The 20,232-nt window shown below is 50.6% G+C and overlaps 7 protein-coding genes across 7 annotated transcripts; 5 read left to right on the forward strand and 2 right to left on the reverse strand.

Annotated features, from left to right (window-relative positions):
• Positions 1 to 793: 793 nt before the first annotated feature.
• BU24DRAFT_491634 (ribosomal protein L14) lies at positions 794 to 1,480 on the forward strand (the record flags this gene model as incomplete). The annotated part of the gene is made up of 3 exons (XM_033533819.1): positions 794 to 885; positions 991 to 1,075; positions 1,182 to 1,480. Exons 1-3 carry the CDS (start codon positions 871 to 873, stop codon positions 1,478 to 1,480), a joined length of 399 nt encoding a protein of 132 aa, XP_033383723.1. The 5' UTR covers positions 794 to 870.
• Positions 1,481 to 2,010: 530 nt separating this feature from the next.
• BU24DRAFT_461634 (uncharacterized protein) lies at positions 2,011 to 2,522 on the reverse strand (the record flags this gene model as incomplete). Its single annotated transcript, XM_033531907.1, has 2 exons — positions 2,011 to 2,365; positions 2,446 to 2,522. The coding sequence occupies 2 exons, from the start codon at positions 2,520 to 2,522 to the stop codon at positions 2,011 to 2,013; spliced, it is 432 nt and encodes a 143-aa protein (XP_033383724.1).
• A 612-nt stretch (positions 2,523 to 3,134) lies between these two features.
• On the forward strand, positions 3,135 to 4,127 carry BU24DRAFT_461635 (rotamase-domain-containing protein; the record flags this gene model as incomplete). The annotated part of the gene is made up of 4 exons (XM_033531908.1): positions 3,135 to 3,140; positions 3,458 to 3,864; positions 3,922 to 4,038; positions 4,118 to 4,127. The coding sequence occupies 4 exons, from the start codon at positions 3,135 to 3,137 to the stop codon at positions 4,125 to 4,127; spliced, it is 540 nt and encodes a 179-aa protein (XP_033383725.1).
• A 2,196-nt stretch (positions 4,128 to 6,323) lies between these two features.
• Positions 6,324 to 7,610, forward strand: BU24DRAFT_176843 (uncharacterized protein). Its single transcript, XM_033521574.1, has 2 exons — positions 6,324 to 6,619; positions 6,669 to 7,610. The coding sequence occupies exons 1-2, from the start codon at positions 6,375 to 6,377 to the stop codon at positions 7,303 to 7,305; spliced, it is 882 nt and encodes a 293-aa protein (XP_033383726.1). The 5' UTR covers positions 6,324 to 6,374; the 3' UTR covers positions 7,306 to 7,610.
• Positions 7,611 to 10,165: 2,555 nt separating this feature from the next.
• On the forward strand, positions 10,166 to 11,175 carry BU24DRAFT_461637 (uncharacterized protein; the record flags this gene model as incomplete). Its single annotated transcript, XM_033531909.1, has 2 exons — positions 10,166 to 10,454; positions 10,565 to 11,175. 2 exons carry the CDS (start codon positions 10,166 to 10,168, stop codon positions 11,173 to 11,175), a joined length of 900 nt encoding a protein of 299 aa, XP_033383727.1.
• Positions 11,176 to 12,033: 858 nt separating this feature from the next.
• On the reverse strand, positions 12,034 to 14,069 carry BU24DRAFT_408611 (uncharacterized protein; the record flags this gene model as incomplete). The annotated part of the gene is made up of 5 exons (XM_033525867.1): positions 12,034 to 12,798; positions 12,864 to 12,917; positions 13,032 to 13,256; positions 13,563 to 13,667; positions 13,878 to 14,069. The coding sequence occupies 5 exons, from the start codon at positions 14,067 to 14,069 to the stop codon at positions 12,034 to 12,036; spliced, it is 1,341 nt and encodes a 446-aa protein (XP_033383728.1).
• A 2,895-nt stretch (positions 14,070 to 16,964) lies between these two features.
• Positions 16,965 to 19,468, forward strand: BU24DRAFT_369304 (amino acid transporter). Its single transcript, XM_033524397.1, has 3 exons — positions 16,965 to 17,564; positions 17,636 to 18,734; positions 18,794 to 19,468. The coding sequence occupies exons 1-3, from the start codon at positions 17,382 to 17,384 to the stop codon at positions 19,129 to 19,131; spliced, it is 1,620 nt and encodes a 539-aa protein (XP_033383729.1). The 5' UTR covers positions 16,965 to 17,381; the 3' UTR covers positions 19,132 to 19,468.
• Positions 19,469 to 20,232: the final 764 nt, after the last annotated feature.

Genomic DNA, 20,232 nt, shown 5'->3' on the forward strand with positions numbered 1-20,232 from the left:
CCAGTCTGTTTCACCAAACCTGGGGAAAAGCAAGAAACGCCATGCGCAGAATTGTGAAGGGAAAAGACAGAAGAACGGACGGGAACCGGGAGAGGGTGTTGAAAGAGAACAAGAGAAGAGGTTAGGCCAAAGGAAGGTGGAGGTGGAATGAGCGGCGGCCCAGAGAAATGGGCTTTCAGGCGGAGGCGTAGGCGTAGGCGGGTAGCGGGCAGGGCGGGAGGAGAGGAAGATTGGGATGGGGGACGCGATTATTGTGGACTTGGGGGATGGGAATGGGAGAGTATGGGATGGCCTATGGGGGTTGTGGTCACCCTACTGCGCTGAATGTGTGTGCGTGTGTGTGCCGGGTTGGGTTGTGGTAAGCGCATGTACTAAGTACTATTATTGCTTTCCCGCCTGGTCTGGATCTTACAGGACGAACAGCCCTCTAGACGAAAGAGGAATACAAGTAAGATCAAGGGAACAACATCAAACGTGGACAGAGAGATTTATTTATAATTTTCCATAGCCAATTCCTCATGTATGTATGTGTTTGCGCAACATGTATTCATTCCAATTCAGGGAGTGCAGTTGTTACAATAGCCCTCCATACAAACATTGCAATCCTGGAGGTGCACGAGCTACACTGGCCAATGAGAACGTGATCCGGACGGAGAATCCCGGGAGGGCTAGTCTCAATTAGTCCACCAAAGATCGAATGTCTGTGCCTCTCACATACGAGCAGTTGTACGATTCCATTCAATCTTCATCGCATCGCACCACACCGCACCGCACCGCCCGTCCATTCCAGCCACCGACCGAACGGCAGCGAAACAAAGGGTTCTTACGGGACAAGAAGGAGGCAATAATAGCGAGAATTGGTCGGACACCATGATTCAATTGAAGGTATGCCTATGACATGCTGCACAAGGAAAAAAAGAAGGATTCGAACAAAACGGAGAGGGAAAGGAAATGATAAGGAACAAATACTCATACGGTCTACGATTATAGTCCCTCATCAATTGCATCGACAATTCCGGTGCCGCCATAGTCGAGTGCGTGAACGTTCTGCGATCGAAAAGGCCTGCGAAAGTCGGTATGGAAACTCCCCCGCTTCCCCAACGCCATATGGTCCAATACAAGGGCGATGTAAAAGGATAGTGGCTGGTGATTGAGGTTATACTGACGCAAAGGATCTTCAGGTGACCGCATAGTAGTCGTCGTGCAGAAGCAGCGAAATTTCGGCCCCGAGGCCAACAGTGTGTCCGTCAGCGCAGCAAACAAGGTCCGACGTGGAGATGTGCGGCACGCGGTAGTCGTGCGGACTGCGAAGAAGTGGCAGCGGCCCGACGGGAGTGTTGTCAAGTTCGATGACAATGCGTGCGTGTTAATCAACAAGGCGGGGGAGCCAATTGGAACGAGAGTCAGCGGCATCGTTGCGGCCGAGTTGAAGCAGAAGCAGTGGTCCAAGATATTATCGCTAGCACCGATGCATGTTTAGATGGGAAAGGAACGTGGGCATGATGTTATGTTAGGGAGAGAGAAGAGAAGAAGAAAAAGAACACCCAAGGATGTATAAGACTATTGTACGAGTATTTATGGGTATCAGATACCAAAACCAGCGCCAAACGATAGATCAATGAACCAAGATCAAACTCCATTCCCATGCTTATCGATGCATTTTGGGCGGGTCCGCCGTCAAAGAGCTATCTAGTAGTGAAGGATCAAACTCTCTTCTATGATCCTACTTGGTATATGAGGCTTACTGCCATACGTTACCGCAGGCACAGCACACATAGTAAAGTTTCTAATCTAGGTCAGAGTGATGCAGAAGAACAAGGACAAGACAGAAGATGCTTACCATTCCAGTCTCCGCAGTTCGCTGTTGCGACTGGAAGAAGACGGCCTCGTTCTCGCCACATGCCGGGCAGGGCTTCTGGATGCGAGGCAACTATACGCAGGAATCATTATCAGCAAGCAGGCTCAAAGAGAAGCGAGCGGTACAAGCAACGAGAGAACGTGCGAGAATGCTCAGTTCTTTGAACTTGGCTCGCCGACGCCTGTGAGGGGATCCTCATCGTCGGCCTCAAAGCAGAGACCAGGCGCCGAGTCCTCTCCGCACTCGATGCAGACAATGTCCTGTCCGCACATGGTGCACAGGCCGGGGAACGACTCGGAGAGCGTAGTGTTGGAAAGGGTTTGGGAGATACCCACCGTGGGATCTTGTGCGACATCCTGGGTGATACCGGCCGTGTCTCCGACAGAGGAGGCGATCTCGTGGCGCATGACACATGACGAGGGGGCCTCTTCGGTGAAGGCGCAGGTTCGGCAGGCGAAGAGAAGCTTATTATTTACTTTGTCTTCACGAGGAAAAAGTAGGTTGGAGCTGTCGCCATATCAGTCAGCTTTGTACATATGGGCAGGGAGGTGTGAGTGTGAAATGATTGTGAAATGTTTGTGACCTACCATTCGGAGCAGAACCGGAAGAGAATCTTCTTGGCTGAGTCCTTTTGTCCATCTTCGAAGCCAGCTGGGCTTGCCATGTTGAATTTCGGGTTGGGTATATGGTTGAGCGTTGTTGGGTGCGGTGGGTCGTCACAGTGTGCGGGGTGGACAGTTTTGCGAGGTCACGCTGTGTGCAAAATGGAAGGCGCTTGGATGTGAGGCTGTACCGAAGATATAGATGCGGTCGAGTTCAAATGTGAACGTGAAGCAGTGTGGAATAAATATGAAGAGAGAGAGAGATAGGTATCAGTTGAAGATTGCCTTAACAGTGTCACCGCCGCCATGAAAAGTTGGCTGACTCATCCATAGCAAGCTACCCGCGCCCTGATTGGCTGAAAGGCATCCGTTACTGCTTGGTCCAACGTTCAATGATGGAAATCGCTTTGTTCTGGCTCAAGCCATTCATTGACCAGTTGATGGACCTTTTTTCTAGATCCTATAGGATGAACACCATTGGATCATACAATATAATAATGAATGAGTGACTGAGTACTTGATTAGATTAGGTGAGAGGGCGACGAAGACTATGCGCTTACTTGATTATTATTGCTGTAGCCGTGGAAACGACCCAACAAAGCATCTGTACCAGTCGTAACCCCCGCCCGCAGGCCAACCTCTCCCACGGCTGCTGCGATCGACAAACCCATCATATGCAAGTGACCTCCCACTCCACCTGACCTGTTGATCTCCACTCTAAACCTACCCAACTCGACTCGACTCTGCCTCGTACCTTACTCTTCATCATCCAACTACGTAACTCACCTCATCTCCCTCTCTCGTCGTACAAATACACTTCATTGAGAACCCTCACTTCCATCTACGACATCCCCTCATCTACCTTAAGCTTCTTCAGACACAATGGTAAGCTTAGCTAGCTCACTTAGAAATAACAACCCCGCGCTTGCACACTTGCATTGACTTCTGCCACTCCCACAACGGGCTTCCCCGTCTACGTTGACTGACGCCTCTGTAGTCCTCTTCAGAGACTGGCTTGCCCGCAGGCTGGGAAGTCCGCCGTTCCAACACTAAGAACCTCCCCTACTACTTCCACCCCGAAACCAAGGACTCGAGATGGGAGCCACCGGCAGGTACAGATCCTGAGGCGCTCAAGAACTACATGGCTGCACATCACAGCACCAAGGGAATCTCGACGAGCAACCTCTCGGGAACGGAAGGCAAGATCAGGGCGGCACATTTGTTGGTGAAGCACAACGGAAGCCGTCGCCCTGCTAGCTGGCGCGAGCCCAAGATCACGCGCAGCTTGGATGAAGCGCGGGATCGCATAAAAGGATTCCAGGACCAGATCTCCAGTGGAGCCTCTCTTTCCGAGCTCGCGACCACAGAATCTGACTGCAGCAGCGCGCGCAAAGGAGGGGATCTGTAAGAACTCGCTGGGAACTTTTACTCTTTGAGATCAACCATACTGACATGTCGTAGTGGGTTCTTCGGAAGGAACGACATGCAGAAGGAGTTCGAGGAGGCTGCATTTGGCTTGCAGCCAGGCGAAATTAGCGGAGTCGTACAGACTGCCTCCGGGCTTCATCTGATTCAAAGGTAAGCACTCTCTTGATCAACAAATGCACTTTAGATATCATAGAAAGCGCACAGATGCTCACACACATGACACTTTTAGGTTGGATTAAATAATCTGGAGATCCTGCATTGCGACGTCTGTTTCCACCAAAAAAGCACTGGCGTTCGTTGTTGCACCAAATAAAAAAAATTATGTAAGATGTGGACGTGCTCGTACTGATGTTAAGATACGCAGCGGGCGAATAGCAATTCCCAAGTACTGGGATCGAAATATATGAAAGAGATGAAGTGTTGATGCGTATGATACCATTCTTGAGTGAAGCGCACTGTGGGGCCGGATCCAAGACCGAGACACAGGGAAACCCCGCCAGGGCCTGTTGGTTGTCGATTTGCTGTCAGTTCTCTGCCAATTGTGCTTCCTGCGTGTGCTTTGGTATTTCTAGTCAAGGCCTGTAAATGAAGGACACTCGGTAGGGCCTGCTATGGTTTGTTCATTTCTGTTCGGGCCATCATGCGCAACTGAAGGGCTCAAAAGTGATGACCGCACAGCAGGATGACGCATGGAGCGACCTCTGCCTGAACGTGTGCGTGTGAATGTGTTTGTGGTGGTAGCGATTTCATCAGAGTGACATGGGGGAATACTCTTATCGCAAATGCAATAGAGCGCCTCTAATGTCTGTTTAGTAGGTGTTACTGGAGAGTTGAGTTTAAACGGGTTGCTTGATTCATGCATGGGCCACCCTTTGAGCAGTCTCTGCCTGTTACATGCGCATGCAACTTGCATGCTTCTGACAAGGCAAGACAGGATAGAACATACCCCTACTAGTGGACTCCTAGGTATTATCTCGTTTATACCTCGAGATATCCCAAGAAAGCGATTTGAGGGGATTCTGTTCATAGTTCATGCCCGCCGATCGCTAACAGTCCATACGCCGCACATTCCTAGCGATTTGGTCCAGTGACAATTCCAATACGTTTTGAATCAATTCCGATTGCGCCCGAAATGTCCGCGCTGAGCAATTCGTTCAAGGACGCTTTACAGTACAGTGCCGGAGATGGTGATGGAGGAGCACAGGGAAGGCCACATGATGTGTGGGTGGAGTTGATTGTTCGTTGTTGTGGAAGCTCTTTTTCTTTGACATATGCTTGCCTCTGTATTTCCACTCATCGACATCCAAAGACTACTTACTACCTGCATACGTTTGTATCCACAATCGTAGGATGGAAACCCTTATGATTGGTTTTGCAAACCCAAGGAACATGCCTCTCAGAGTACTGAAGGCCCCGGCGGTGGTATATGCCCACCTACTATTCCTACAACATCAAAATACTTCGTATACTTCTAAGTATTTCAAGGTTGTAGTGTTACAATAAATCAATGCACGGTGACATAGTTCAGAATTATTTCTAATGCGCAAAGGTTTTATTTGGGTCAACTGTTGAAGATACTGTACTGTACTCAGTGTACTGTACTTAGTGTACTGGTAGGTGGACATAGACTACTGCTGGGGTCCTTCCGTATTGTTTGTGTGATCCATGTTGTCGTGCCACTGCCAATTGTCGACCAATGGAGAGAGCGGAAGGGGAGAGGCTGCCAGAATGGATTTAGTTTGTTCTATGGGCCGTCTAATCTTGATTTAGGATAGTCTGGTATGTTCTGTTTGTTTAACAAATCCCAACTGCCATTGCCCTTTGTTAGACATCAGACATAAAACATCTGGCAGTGAATGATTGTGAAAACCTCATAACATGATACTTAAACCCAATTTCTGCTTCCATTCACGAAAATGGTATACTTGGATGCCTTTAACCGCCATCTCATCAAGGACTGGCTTGAAACAGTTCCTACCGATTTCGTTGATTCCAACCAGAGACGGAAGCGCTCTGCATCTGTCCCCATGGCTCCTGAGACTGTCCAATCTCATGAGGATCACCCTTCCAAACGGCAAAAACAGAGTACCAGCAATGATGGTGCCCCTGAGCAAGGCACACCCGAAGCCAGGATCGATCGTCCAACGGATCTAGCAGACCAAAACGAATCTCCAAAGAAGATCGACTCCCTACCGTCTCATGGTCAAAGTGGCCCATTGGACCCCTCAGCGGATGCTGAGAGTCCTCTAGATTCGGATCAACGCACGACCCCATCGCGTGACACACATACCGACATGACCACTGCGAGACCACCGGTGTGGGTGACACCTCAGGCGGCATTTGAAGGAGACATTCCAACGCAAGTTGAAGAACTCATTGACCAACTCCGGGCTGTTGTCAATGAACGCTTCATTCCGAAAGGTTTCAAGGTACGTAGCGCCACTCAAACATTAACGTACAAGACTTACCACTATGTGTAGGGTCTTATGGCTGGCGCTGGGTTCAAAACCAGCAACATGGGGACAAGTTCATGCGACTTTGACCATGGCGATACGCGGACTGAGGAAGAGCTGTCTGATATGTGGCAGAAGGTCAAGACCATCTATGAGAATGCTTCTGATTGCAAACTTCACACAGGAGATGAGAATGCGTGGAGTGACGATGTAGTCCGGCCTCTTCTTCAGTTGGCAATCGAAATTCATGGCGGAGATCGATGGAAGCTCCATAACGTGTATGTTTCATCTCCTTTAAGCTGACGATGGCGCTAAACTGTTTGGTAGGAAATCACAATCGATCGACCCTCAATACCTTTCTACGATCGACGCCCCGACCCCTGCCAATGCGTCTCGAACTAGAGTCGTCGATCGAAGAGCCGATTATGCTTTGGCGTACTCTCATCGCAGTCCAAGATACTCCGACCTCTATGTGCGGCTGAAGGCAGCAAAGCAAAGTGAGGTTGGACCTACTCTTGCTCAATGGACAAGGCAGTCGGCTGTTTTCTCTGGATTCGAGGTTAAGTCTCCACTAGGAACTCAACATGAAGCGGAGCAACAAATAAGCATATGGATTGCTGCATCTTTGCGCAAAAAGCAGGAACTTGCTTCGATTGCTCGGGTGCCGCCGTTCCAGCGGGCCGACATGGTCGAGCCAGTGTTCACTATTGTTGGCCACCACCATTTTGTCTACTTTGCATGGCCTCGCAAACACCCGGTGTCTTGTGAGTGGGGCACGCAGGTCCTCGGGCCACATAGCCGTCTGACATTCAACACATTGGATCTACATGGAGTCTTCCAACTCCTCCGGTTCTATGGCGAGGTACTGAAGTACGCGGCAGATGAAGGGCCAAACGGGTACTGGGGCCGCTTCTTTGGAAAGGTTCTCAATCAGTTGGCTGCGTCACGTCCCGACAACAATTAGCGGGGGAGTGGACAGGTGGGAGGAGGAACGTGAGCAGGGTGATCCCCAGTCTTTCTCCACTGGCTTCGCCCTCTTGCGATAGGGGTGTTGGTGTTGGAAGCAGTTGCAGAGAACAAGAATGATCCCTCCTCATTGGTTGCTTGTTGAATGGATCATGATACTAAGTTTGATGGGACGTTGGTTGGTCGCGATGCGAGGATCGCGTTTGTCGGGATGGCTCCGGGGGATCGACGGATTGCACTAATATCAGTACTCACGTCCTTAGATGAATGTTATGAATATATGTTATTGACTTGACCGAACCATGCTCGTGAGAAGACGCCTCCTATAAATTCGTCAACAGAGAACATAACATAGCTACTACCTAGGACTCCGTGAGTAGTAGACACAAAGTGAAAAGCAGCCACAAGGAACGGTAGGTTAGGCTGGAAGGAGCGGTAGCATTGAATAAAACTCAAATAGGGTCGACGTTCGAGAGTGGGAGAGTGTGAGGTAGAGTCAGAGTCAGAGCAATGCCAGAGTCAAGAGTAAGGTGTATCTGCGTGCGGGTGCCAATTAGTACAAGTAGGTAAGTATCGAGAGCTGGCACGTTGGGCTGACCACCTGCTATCTTCATGTATCTTCTATAATCTAGGTACCTCAATCAAGAGTGTACTGTAGCCAGTAAAACAGTCTTAACTCCTTGTAACAAGAATCTCGCAAATGCACTGTTGTGGGCACGAAATACCATTATCCGTGGATAAAATTAAGTTTTTTTTGACAGATGGACAGATTTTGTCCATAATAAGGCAATTTCCGATTCCGGTGTAGGCGACGGTGAAGGGACCATGGGTGGATGCGCGAGAATGCTGCTACGATGAATAGTCGATGGTTGGGTTGGGCAGACGCAGGGTGCACTCGCCCGTTATGAGTTTAAAACGACTTCCACTGTTCGTAGTAGTCCCGTTGTTGTCATCATGATGCGATGCGATGCGATGCCACACACATGCTATCAGTACTTACTACTATATAGTACACAGTATGTATGTATGTACAACTACGACGGGGTGCTGGTGCCTCTACTCCTTCTACTCATACTTTGTAACTTGCAATGGCATCGTGCTGTCATCGCACTGTCATCATCGCATCACATCGCACTGGCATCGCACTGCCCGTCAGCACGGTCGCGCATACCAGATAGCGCGGTTTGCTCAACGGTTGGTAAAGCCACATGCAACGTCCTCTCTCCACCTCACCAGGCACTGACTGGCAGGCCGGTGTGGTCTTGCCTTCACTTTGATACGTTCGTCGGCGGACCAATTCCCTTCGTTTCCCCAAACCAACGGATAGCAGGCGCAATCAAACATCGTCGGCCATTGTACAGGAAGGAAGGAATCAATCACACAATAACACAGACACCACGGACAGCCACGCGATACCATACCAGTGACACCAGCCAGTTTGAGGTTTGAGGTTTGAGGCTTAAAAAATTGAAGGAAATGAATCCAGTGTTTTACTGTTACTGTAACTGTTATTACCGGCCGCGCGCTGTGCTGGGACGATCCTGGATGACTAGACTAGACTAGACTAGACTAGTACTAGTTGGTAGGTAACCTTGAAGGCGGATAACTACTCGTTCGACGCGGACCCTCTCGGGCGCAATCGGAATCGACTCTTAACGTGCGTATCATGTTTGTAAAATTGTACAGAGTACGAGTGTGCAATATTATTGTATCAACAAAATCCCCTCATATCGCTTTTGTTTTGGGATAACTATCCAGAGGCAATGATGATCAATACAATACTTGTGATGCCTAGGTATCCATTGCCTATAGTTTAGGTACTTGGTCGTCGCCGGTTGGGAACCAACTAACACGGTGTGTTTGAGTTGAAAATAACTGTTCTAATATATTGTCTACCGTCTACCGTCTACCGTCTGGCGTCTACCGTCCACAGCCCTAAGGATTCCACCCATCTGGTACTACACAGTGACACTACACGCCTCTCTCACTTTCCCATCCCAATCCAGCCTTACAACCTCATTGCGTCACAGCCACGAAACACAAAACCCAGGTCCATTCATTCAATACTTACCTAGGTATATTTGAATTTCTCAGGACGTCAGCTCACCTCGTCTACGGTCTCTCCCATCTACCATCCATCTTGCTTTCAGCGCCCAACAAACCCCGGAGGCACGCTCGGTCGAGAGGTATTTAAATCCAAAAGCTCTCGCTCCACACGGCCTTTGCTTTGCTTCGGTGCGAATCCCGACACTCCCCAGCTATTCCTTCTTTCCTACAAGTAATTACTTACTACTTACTAGTAGCCTCAATCCCAGTCTCAAGTCTCCACTTGATTCTTCTTGTTTCCCGTTCCCGCCCGCCAAGCATCACCTCTTCCATCCACACTCGGCGCGCGCCTTCCACCTTTGCACCTTTCCACCCTTCCACTCTCCGCCTTCAAATCTTCCCTACCTCGTACAATTCCCTACTACTCCGTCCTCCGTACCTACTAGTCAACGCCTCCTAATCATCCTCATCCATCCTTCTCTCACTCAACTCTCCCTCAAACATACAACAACATCAACAAAATTTCCAACTCTTCCACTCGCTCACTCACTTGCCCCAATCGACCAATCGATTGATCGCTCACTTACTCACACACTTACTAACTTCACTTCACTCACTCACTCATCACAATTACTCAAACGCACCTAACACATCATAACCACCACCTCATCGCCCTATAAACAGAATTACGCCAAACCTCTCCCGCGCGTCATAACCGCCGCCACCATCCAACCCTAAATCTCTCACTTGCGGCACTTTTCCGGACACCACACCCATCAACCTCAATTTACCTCACTTCACCTCCCGACATCATGGCGAACGACGGGAAATCTCCCGCCGAGTTGCCTCCTACCAGACCCTACAATTCGCCCTCCTTCCGCCGAGACAGTCGAGCTCGTAGCAACTCCTCCCGTGCTTCGGCTTCTTCTCCCAGGCTCGAGTCTCCTCGCACCTTGTGCCCCAAAGATGGCGACGCATTCTGCTACAAGCCCTGCCATCTCCCAGCTTGGTACCTTTCCGATAAGCTCTGGAATGCACTACCCCAGCAGTTCCGGGCCGTGGTCACCGACATGCAGCACGCTGGTGCTGCTGTCTCAACCGGTAGGTTCCATCTCCCCACGTGATCTGCCAAATCACTTCACCACCCCCTCTATGTTGCACGCACTGTGATTATCATATGTATCATCAGTGCTAATTACCGTCGCCGTCAGGGTTTGAGCGTGTCCAAATTCTTGGTCGGGAAGCCAAAAAATCAAGCACCGACAGCGCCGTGGTGGAGGACTCTGCCCTCTCCACCATTGACATGCTTCCAATCATCCCTCGTACGCTCCCAAAGCTTCGAACGGATAGTGTGTCAAGCAGTCAGCCAGATTCAAGCAACAGGTCCCAAGTCCAGTCACTGTCACCCTCTTCGTCATTTGGTCCTAGCTCGCCCCCGCACATGTCAACTTCAGATGGCCCCTCTCCGGTCTCTCCAATGTGCCTGACTCCCTTGGACGCACCGACCAACAAGCCCCTCGACGGCCTGAAGCGCGAAAGGTCATTCTCGACCCCTCTCGAGCCAACTGATGCCTACTATGCCACCGAACTTTCCCAACTTCGCACCGAAGCCATGCCGCGCTTGCGCCACAAGATCCGCAAGGTTGAGAGTGACTGGGCAGACGTGAAGCGTACCCATGTCCTCGATAAAGAGCAAACCAACTCCATGGAGAACTGGCTGGCCCATAAGAAAGTGGACACGCTCGAAGTCGACGAAGCAAGCAAGACTCTCGCTGATGCCATCGGCTTGACCCCCAACGGCATGGGCTGGACCGCACCGTAGCTGCTAATGAGGTGCGCCGTTGTCGCTATGGTATACAAAGCTAATAACAGTGTGCCCAATACGGTGGTCGTGGGATGGGTCGATGTGTTATGCGGCGGAAACATCAGTGAGGAGCCGGGTGCCCTCATGAGCATTTCGTCATGGCCGGTCCTTTGCTTTACTCTACTCTACTTTACTTTTCTATTCTGCCCGTGTATTATGATTCATTTAGAGCAAGGAGTTTGGGCAATGCGGATACCAAAATGGGCGTTCATACTGTACTGGTGGGCAGGGTTCGGAATCTCGACAACTGTCCATCGGGAATTCATGTCATTGAGCGGAGCGTCTTCCAGGGAATCTGCAATTACCTCGGGGTCATCATGGAACCGGAGTCAGGGTCCATCATGGGATGGAGATTGAGGATCATCATGGGTTAGGAGTTGAGGTCCTCGCACTGAACCCCGAGATGGGTGGGATATGGTAAACATCCATACTACCAATAAATCAAACATTACATAAACTTTTCTTGCCTGAATGATTGAATTCATCTACTGCTGTGAAATGAAGATTGAGCTGCAAAAATCAATAGACCTAAGTATTCATCTTTACTCATGGATCTAACGTGTAGCAAATACATAGTTGTTGTCTGGATATCGTGATTGGGTGAAAGTATGATAGAAGTTCAAGATATTGTTGAAGTCAGTTCTTGCGAGCCGTCACTGATCACTCCAAGTCCCAAAATGAATCCGTATGCTTCAAAAGAACGAAGGATGGGTATTGTCGTATCTATAAACAAACATTTTTCTTGGTACAACCAGAGTGAACAAAAACAACAGTAATAACAACAACAGGCATCGAACCCAAAAAAAGAAGAGAAATCTAATCTCTAACCACGGCACTCGCGCGATCCGTCTCGACCATGACCTCTGTCCTCTTCGTGATGATCATCTTGCGACTGGACTCGCTAGCCAAGCTCAACGTATCCGCGTCGTCTCTCTCCGACGAACCCTCCCCCCCAATGACATTCGTATTCCTCTCCACCTCCTCGCAATCGGGCCTCAAATTCAACTTACTCCTCGCCGTCCCCGTGCCACCCACCGCCCTCTCCGTCACAAACGCCCTCACCCCTCCATCCTTCCCCGTCACCACCTCCCCCTCCTCATTCCCACCCCCCATATACCCACTCGAAACCTTCCTCCGCGCCCTCAACTTATTCATCTGATACGAATCGCCCACCCCACCACCTCCTCCACCAGTACTCCCCTCATGTCCCCCATTATGGCTCCTAACCCCACTCCCCCCACCACTCGCATACCCTCCGGTCCCCCCGTTCCGTCGATACCCACTACTCCCCCCATACGGCGAGCTCCCCACCCCAAGCTTCCTACTAAACGGCCTCAGGAACGGGCCCAGCCCACTAATCGTCGTCGACATGATCGCATAGCCCACCTGCCACTGCGTGCACACGACGCTGTAGGCCGCCTGGAGCGTCGGGTCGGGGGACGAGAGGAGCGCGCCGATGTAGTGTAGGCGTGTCAGGGAGGCGGCGAGGACGGGGATGCGCGCGGAGAAGGCGAGGAGGACGAGGAGTTTGGAGGTGAGGTTCATTTTTAAGGGGATGAGGAGGGGGAGGGGGATGATGAACTGTGTGTTTGGGTGGTTAGTAAGGGGGTGAGGTTGGGGGGGAAAGGGGAGGGGAGGGAGCTTACGATGGCGAGTTCGGTGAGGACGTCGATGGCGGTTATGGCTTGCCAGCGGGGGAACTGCGTTGGACATTAGTTCATGTTTGGTTGTTGATATATATGTTGCCAGCAACGACAGTGTCTTCATGGGGGGAGATTTGGACCAGAGGCTAGAGGGAGGGGAGGTCGACGTACCATGCTACTGCAGCTGTCGAAGCCCTTCTGCCACAGCACCTCGGCGTTGCAGGGCACGACGACCAGGACGACGCCGATGATGCACCATGCGCCGCACACACCGAGCGTCGCCCACGATGCGATGGAGTGGCTCTTCCCGGGCGAGAGGCGGAGGTACAGGAAGAGGACTGCGCCTTTCGAGAGGAAGAGCGTGATTACATAGAGGATTTGGGAGGCGAGGTCGAGCTGTATTGAAATTGTTAGTTGATTGTTCTTTTTTTTTGTTTGTTAATGCGTGATGGTAAGGGTGGTGATAGTTGTAGTCGCGATCGTGGATGGGTGTGAGACATATACATGTACACATATTCACATATACAAATATGTAAACATATATATAAAATGTAATGCTCAACCCAAGTGGGAAATATGTCAGAACATTCTGAAATGTCTGAAACATATGGAACGGGGGACGTGATGTGATGTCTTGCATCCATTCGCGATCGACGACATGGGGCCATGTCTCTCTGTTCGATGGCTTGCAGCATTACGCACCTTGCTGATCCTGCGCAGATGGTCGGCGTCCACCTCGTCTTTCGTGAGTCCGAGTCCTGCATCCGCGACGCGGAACACAAGTCCTGATTGTATTGTGTTAAACACCTATACATGTCGCAAAAAAAGGATGCAAGTCAGTACAACGGTTTTTGGTATGGTAAGATGTGGTGATCGATGATGATCGACAGAGCCATCGGGCGTTGCCAAGGAAGGGAGGGAGGGAGGAAGGCGTTGCGAAAACAACCACCGTTTGTAATGGCTGTAGTGTAGAAAAGTGTAATGTGTACGAGGGTTAGAGAAAAGTGTAAGACGGACCGTAGCGGCGGCAAGGAAATAGTCATCCGATCGCCATTCTCTCAACTTCCACCTCAACCACACCCGTATCACGAGACAGGTCCACACGAAGGAGAGTACTGTCGCCGTCGTCACCACCACGAGTCCCCGCTTGTCGTCGCCGGAGATCTTGTACGGCGGCGGTATGACATGACTGCTGCTGCTGCTGCTCATTTTGGATTTGAATTCGAAGTCGATGCAATTCGCATCTTGCGTGGTCGTCGAAACTGCAGCGAGGTGACCGTCGAGCGAGCGTGAGAGCGAGCCAGCAGCGGACGAACGAGCGAACGAGCGAACGGACGCACAGGGCGGGTCTTGTAGTATCTGATGTACGAGGTGGCGAGGAGAAGGGGACGAGTGTTGGGGATGATGCTGGTGGTGAGGACGATGATGATGAATCAAATGCACAGACGGAACGGTAACATCAGAAAGTAAGGCTTCCCTCTCTCTTCCCCTCTTCTTTTTTTTCTTTTCTCGATGGTTAGGCGAAATACGTACGGAGTACGGAATATGATAGGTTTGTATGTCCAGAGAGCAAAAATGAAAAGCGGGAAGCAGGTACGAGAGACTTTGGCACGGGCGGCTTGGGACTAAATCTGCTTCTGCTGGACACTGCAGTCTAGTCTTTCGCGGCTATCAGATGAGTGCTTCGAGATGATAATACCAAGGAATAACTATGGTATCTTCCGTTGAAGCCCAGTCTGTTGGATATGCCGGTTCGGTCCTGTCGTGATCGCGCGAGCGCCTCTTCCTCACCTTCGGCGCTCTTCCACACACCCCCCAACAAGCCCAAATTCAAGCCCAAGAGGTGTGCTTGTCCCGCAAGCACGGTAACTTTCGTAGGGTTTGTAGAACGGACCGGGGTAGGCACTGTCAAAGACGTTGGGAGGATTTGCCCTTTCCGATGATGGAACTCTTAACACTGCAGTTATAGCGCTGTGGTGGGCTGGTAGGGGCCAAGTGAGGTATACTAAGTACCTAGGCAGGTAACTAGGTGAGTAGATAATTACAATAATGTACAAGTACTGTGCAATCTGCAAGCATCGAAGTATGGGGACAGGGACGGGCAAGGATCAGCCACCTTTCTTCGTAGCGTTCAAACGCATTGATTAGTTCGAGTCTGTCGATTCGTAGCTTCGTACTCGTTGGTAGTGCGTGCTTGGTATGTTGACAGTACGAGTACGAAGTAGCTTGTTTGATAAAGCGTACCCATCCGTTCCCCCTCCCGCCTCCCCCTCGCGAGACATCCATAAAAAGGCAATTTCTAATGTGTAAGAAGGACTCGGCCAAGGTGGCAAAGACACCGAGGTTTGCATCGAATCCACTGCGCTGGGTTGCACGTGGAATCGTACGAACGCCAGTGGCTTGCTACCTCATCATCCCGATACGCACCAGACTCACAGGTTCATACACAAGCCTACAGCCACATACCCATGCATCCCTGTATCAATGCTGTGGAAGCGATCTGCCGGAATGTGTTCCGAGATCATTGGCGGCGACGGACGGTGCTTCGTCAGCGGGTAGAAATTGACCTTACCTAGGCGAGGCAAGGGGTAGGGTGTGACATCCGACTGAAGCGCCGAAAGGCTAAAAAATCTCGACCATTCTCTCGCTGTTATTGCTCTTGCTACGGACTTATGGCCATTGCCATGCCAGCAAGGCCAGCCGTGCTCCATCGATGGGCGTATTGTATGTTTCCAGAACGGATCTGGTGCAGAGATCGGTGTCATGCAAGCGAAAGGAAGGGATAGACGAGAGGCACGCCTTCGGCACTTGGGATTACCTACAGGTCCGAATCCCACACCTTAATGTGCACAAGTATACAAACGCACAACCCTACGAGTACAGTGGGCGAGTGAATGCGTTACATGTTAAGGGGGGGATTTCCTTGTTTGATAACGATCATTCGAGTTTAGGAAAGAATTTTCCCAGGGAAGGGATGGAACGATCCATCTTTCGACTGCGGACCCATGATCGCCACGCTTTACAGGCTGCATACTCTCGAAACGAAGGAGATCACTCGTGTTTGGAAGATAGGATTTAGCGGATTAGGCAAGTCGCATAGCAGAGTACCTAGTGTTGCTCGTACTGTAAGTTCTTGATACAGTGCTCCACGTCTCAGGGTAGGGATGAGGGTTATTGGATAAACAGAGAGCGAAAAAAATCGGCCTCTTGTGGACGGAACAATGCGAAATAGGTCGAGTCAAGTCTGCCCCTGACTCCAGCATTTTATGCCTCTTCTGTGTTGAATCTTGACTATTTCTGCGACTCCCGCGTAGCCGTCGTGGCCGTCTCATAAACCAAGGAGCGGCCCGTCTCTTCGTCCTCCATCCTCGTCAAAACTTAAAAGGGCCGGCCCCATATATGATGAAAAGACAGATGCATACATTTTGTAATGTCCAGGTATAGATCGTATGTTTTCTCCGCCGTCGACCATTGGTCTAGAGGCCTAGATCTTGTCACCTCGAGTAGTTCGACTCGGAGCCACCACCCCTTCGAGAAACTGATAACCGATGGTTGTTAAGAAAGCCTCCCAATCACCTTGCGTCGTTCCCATTCAAAACAAGTTAGATAGCCGAGAAGACAAGAGAAAAATAAAATATAATAGTATCACCATTTACAAATCACTGACCAAGTGGTGGCCATTTGCATACATACATACAGTAGCGTATTCGCTCTGTTTGAACTGCGAACAAGCGAGGGCCGAGGAACGAGGTTGTATGCCTGTACATACAGGTACTTGTACCTATGGGAATCTACGGAGCAGACTCTAGGCATAGTCTAGATGAAGCAGAAAAAGATGAAGGCGAAGACTAATTAATTATTACCAAGATCCAACAAGACGAAGAAAAGAGGGTGGGAATCCCAGGAAACTCCCAGGAACCATCCATCTCCATCGGATGCGCTACACTTACTGCCCCGTCCCTCGCGCTGCATACAAGTTTCCCCCATCGAGGGACTGGAACCCACTCAGGTTACTTAGTACAAGCTGATACCCTGCACTACACCCATATCATCTACCCTCGTCTACGCCTCCTCTCCACTCAGTCTTGCCCCCTTTGCTTTAATCCACCCATTCACTCATCCACTCTCTCTCCACCTAAGCACCCACTCGCCTCCTCTTCCGGCTTCTCCCCCCTCCACCCTCCCCTCTACTCCACTCTCCTTCGCGAATCCGAACATTTCATGGCCTAGGTAGCGGCTGCTACCATCCTGTGCCGCTGTGTTTGAAAGCGTCCAATACCCTGGGATCGCTTCTAGCTCGAGGTGCTAAAATCTTTCTCTTGCATACAACTTATATTGCTATCGCCTGTTCATCCTTCCTTCTTCGTGCTGTTGCTATTGCTATCGCTATTGCATCCTGCGTCCTGTGTCTTGCGCCTTGCGTCTTACGCCATTCAGCTCCTGGTCGAGCGCTGTCGCAATTGACCACCAATCTCTTACACTCTCTCGTTCTTCCATAGTCTACTAAGATCTACACTTGCGATGGCTTCGCACAATCAAGCTCAAGGTGAAATGATGAGCGAACTCAAGACCGACACCGTCGTCCCCAAGACGCGCAGCTTGGATGAGGAGGATTCTGGTGATGGTTACCATGACTCCCTCAAGGGTCACACGAAGAATGACCGTAATGATATGAACCGCATGGGCAAAGTCCAGGAACTTAGGGTAAGCTCCTCTCCCATTCTTTTGACATTGTCAATTTGGAAAGAAAACCTCTTGCTAACAGTCATGATCAGAGAAACTACCGACCATTGTCTGCCATTGCCTTCGTCATCATTCTCCAAGGTACTTGGGAGGTGTTGATGACCGCAACATACCAAGGTCTTGTCGATGGCGGTCCTGCAGGATTGATCTGGTCCTACGTCTGGACATTTTTTGGCTTCAGCTTCGTCGTCGCGTCTTTGGCCGAGATGGCCTCCATGGCTCCCACTGCTGGTGGACAATACCACTGGGTCTCTGAGTTCTCCCCACCCAGCATCCAGAGATTCTCGAGCTACTTCGCTGGATGGATGTCTACGCTCTCCTGGCAAGCAGGTACAGCCTCTGGTCCATTCCTCGTCGGAACGCTCATCCAATCTTGCGCGACCGTCATGTACCCCGACTACTCTCCTACCAACTGGCAGGGTACCCTCATGGTCATTGCTGTCACTGCCATCGTGTGGGTGCTCAATGTCTATGGCGCAAAGGCTATGCCTCTTTTCCAGAACATGATGTTGGTCGTCCACGTCTTCGGCTTTTTGGCCATCATCATTGTACTTTGGGTCCTTTCCCCTAGGCTTACCGCAAAGGACACATTCACTGTCTTCACCAACAGTGGAGGCTGGAACTCGATGGGATTGTCTTTGATGGTTGGCCAGATTTCCGCCATCTACGCCTGCATTTGCTCTGATGCCGCCGCCCACATGTCTGAAGAGATCAAGGATGCTGGAAAGACTGTTCCTCGTGCAATGGTCTGGTCCTACATCATCAACGGCGCGCTTGGACTTGTCTTCCTCGTCTCCTACATGTTCATGATGACCGACGTCGAGGCCGCTCTCAACGACCCCTCTGGATACCCCCATCTCTGGGTCTTCGCTCAGGCCGTTTCTTCCGGCGGTGTTGTCGCATTGAATGTCATCCCCACCATCCTCATCTTTGCAGGAACTTTGTCCTACAACCTCTCCACCTCTCGACAGACCTGGGCTTTTGCCAGAGACAAGGGTCTTCCCTTCAGCAACTGGCTCGAGAAGGTCCACCCTACCATGAACATCCCCGCCAATGCCGTTACATTCACCTGCGGTCTCACTATCGCGCTCTCCCTCATCAACATCGGCTCAGACGTCGCTTTTAACGCAAGTAAGTTAACCATACATCATATCCCCTTGAGAAACCGCCTACTAACCCATCGCCTCCAGTCATCTCCCTCAACGTTGTCTCCCTCATGATCACCTACATGCTCTCCATCGGCGCCGTTCTCTACCGCCGCATCCGCCAGCCCGAGCTCCTCCCCAGCTGCCGCTGGTCCCTCGGAAGATGGGGCGTCCCAATCAACATCGGCGGTCTCGCCTACTCCACCCACGCCTTCTTCTGGTGCTTCTGGCCCAACACCACGCCCACCGACGTCGAGAACTTCAACTGGGCCGTCGTCATGTTCGTCGCCGTCGCCATCATCTGCGTTGGCGACTACTACATCCGCGCCAGGAAGCAGTACAGGGGCCCTGTCGTGCTCGTCGAGGGCTGGAAGGGAGAGTAAGCGTCTCCTCATATCGTTGTTTTGAACGAAGAGAGAGCAAGAGAGAAAAGAATAGAAAGATAATACCCCCAACTCCGTGTTTTGTCGTGATAGCGCGCAGTCAGAAGCGATGCATACCCATCTGAGCGGCACACTTTCATCCATTCATATACATCCGCATTTCCCTTCCGTCTTTATAGAACTACAGCGAAGCGAGAATAGTCGTATTTCGTGAGAGGTTAATGTGTGTGGAACAAAAAATCCCAATCACTTGTAATTAGCTCCTCCCACACGCCAACACACCTACACCATATATAAAATCGAATAGATTAGATACAAAAAAATTGTATACACCAAGAACTCTATCTGTGCAAGAACATGAAGACTTTTCGTGACGGAGATCACATCCCTACTCCCTTCTTTCAACTGTAGATCCCAACGATCGACCACCCACTGGCCTTGCCCTTCGACAATCAAAAGAACCATGGTCATTCATACAAACCCGTAATATACAAAACAACTAAACAACATATTTTATCACCCAGCCCTGGCGTACGCGCGCGTGGCTATTCGATCGATCGATCGATCGATCTGGGTTGCCTTGCTTGCCTGCATCGCGGAGGATTGAACGCGCGGGTTTTTGGGTAATTGGATATCCAGCCCCCAACATAAAAGGTGCAGGGGGCAAGAGAACTGTGATGAACGAGCAGCAGGGTAGGGCAGTCAGAGCAAGGGGAAAGAGAATCTTGTGTGAGATGCTATGTTGTATTATGTTGGTGTATGTATGTTTCTACATTCGCTCGTCATCTATCGTGATAGCAATCACATCCACAACAAGAACATCAGCACAGTAGGAACCTGCCGGTCCACGTCTCTGTGAAAGCAAGCTGAAACCCAGTGCGGAGCAATTAGACATTCGATCTCGACCTTTCATTATTCACGCTAGATTAAATTACCACTCGCTCGGGGTGACAGGGTACCTAGGTAACTCCCAAACCTTAGATACACAACGGACAAACTACACGCATCAATCAAAAAACGGCGAACCGTCCGCCCACCACTCGCTTTCACAGCCAGCCCAGCCCAGCACGGGATTTCTCTGAACCTGCATACATGCACGCA

This window comes from Aaosphaeria arxii (genome assembly GCF_010015735.1).
Source record: "Aaosphaeria arxii CBS 175.79 unplaced genomic scaffold BU24scaffold_4, whole genome shotgun sequence".
NCBI classification, from domain to species: Eukaryota; Fungi; Ascomycota; class Dothideomycetes; order Pleosporales; genus Aaosphaeria; species Aaosphaeria arxii.

Coding starts and splice junctions, on each gene's coding strand:
- BU24DRAFT_176843 (XM_033521574.1), top strand. CDS start 6,375: ATGGCTGGCGCTGGGTTCAAAACCAGCAACATGGGGACAAGTTCATGC. Junction 6,620..6,668: donor CGATGGAAGCTCCATAACGT/GTATGTTTCATC, acceptor ACTGTTTGGTAG/GAAATCACAATCGATCGACC.
- BU24DRAFT_369304 (XM_033524397.1), top strand. CDS start 17,382: ATGGCTTCGCACAATCAAGCTCAAGGTGAAATGATGAGCGAACTCAAG. Junction 17,565..17,635: donor GCAAAGTCCAGGAACTTAGG/GTAAGCTCCTCT, acceptor AGTCATGATCAG/AGAAACTACCGACCATTGTC. Junction 18,735..18,793: donor AGACGTCGCTTTTAACGCAA/GTAAGTTAACCA, acceptor CATCGCCTCCAG/TCATCTCCCTCAACGTTGTC.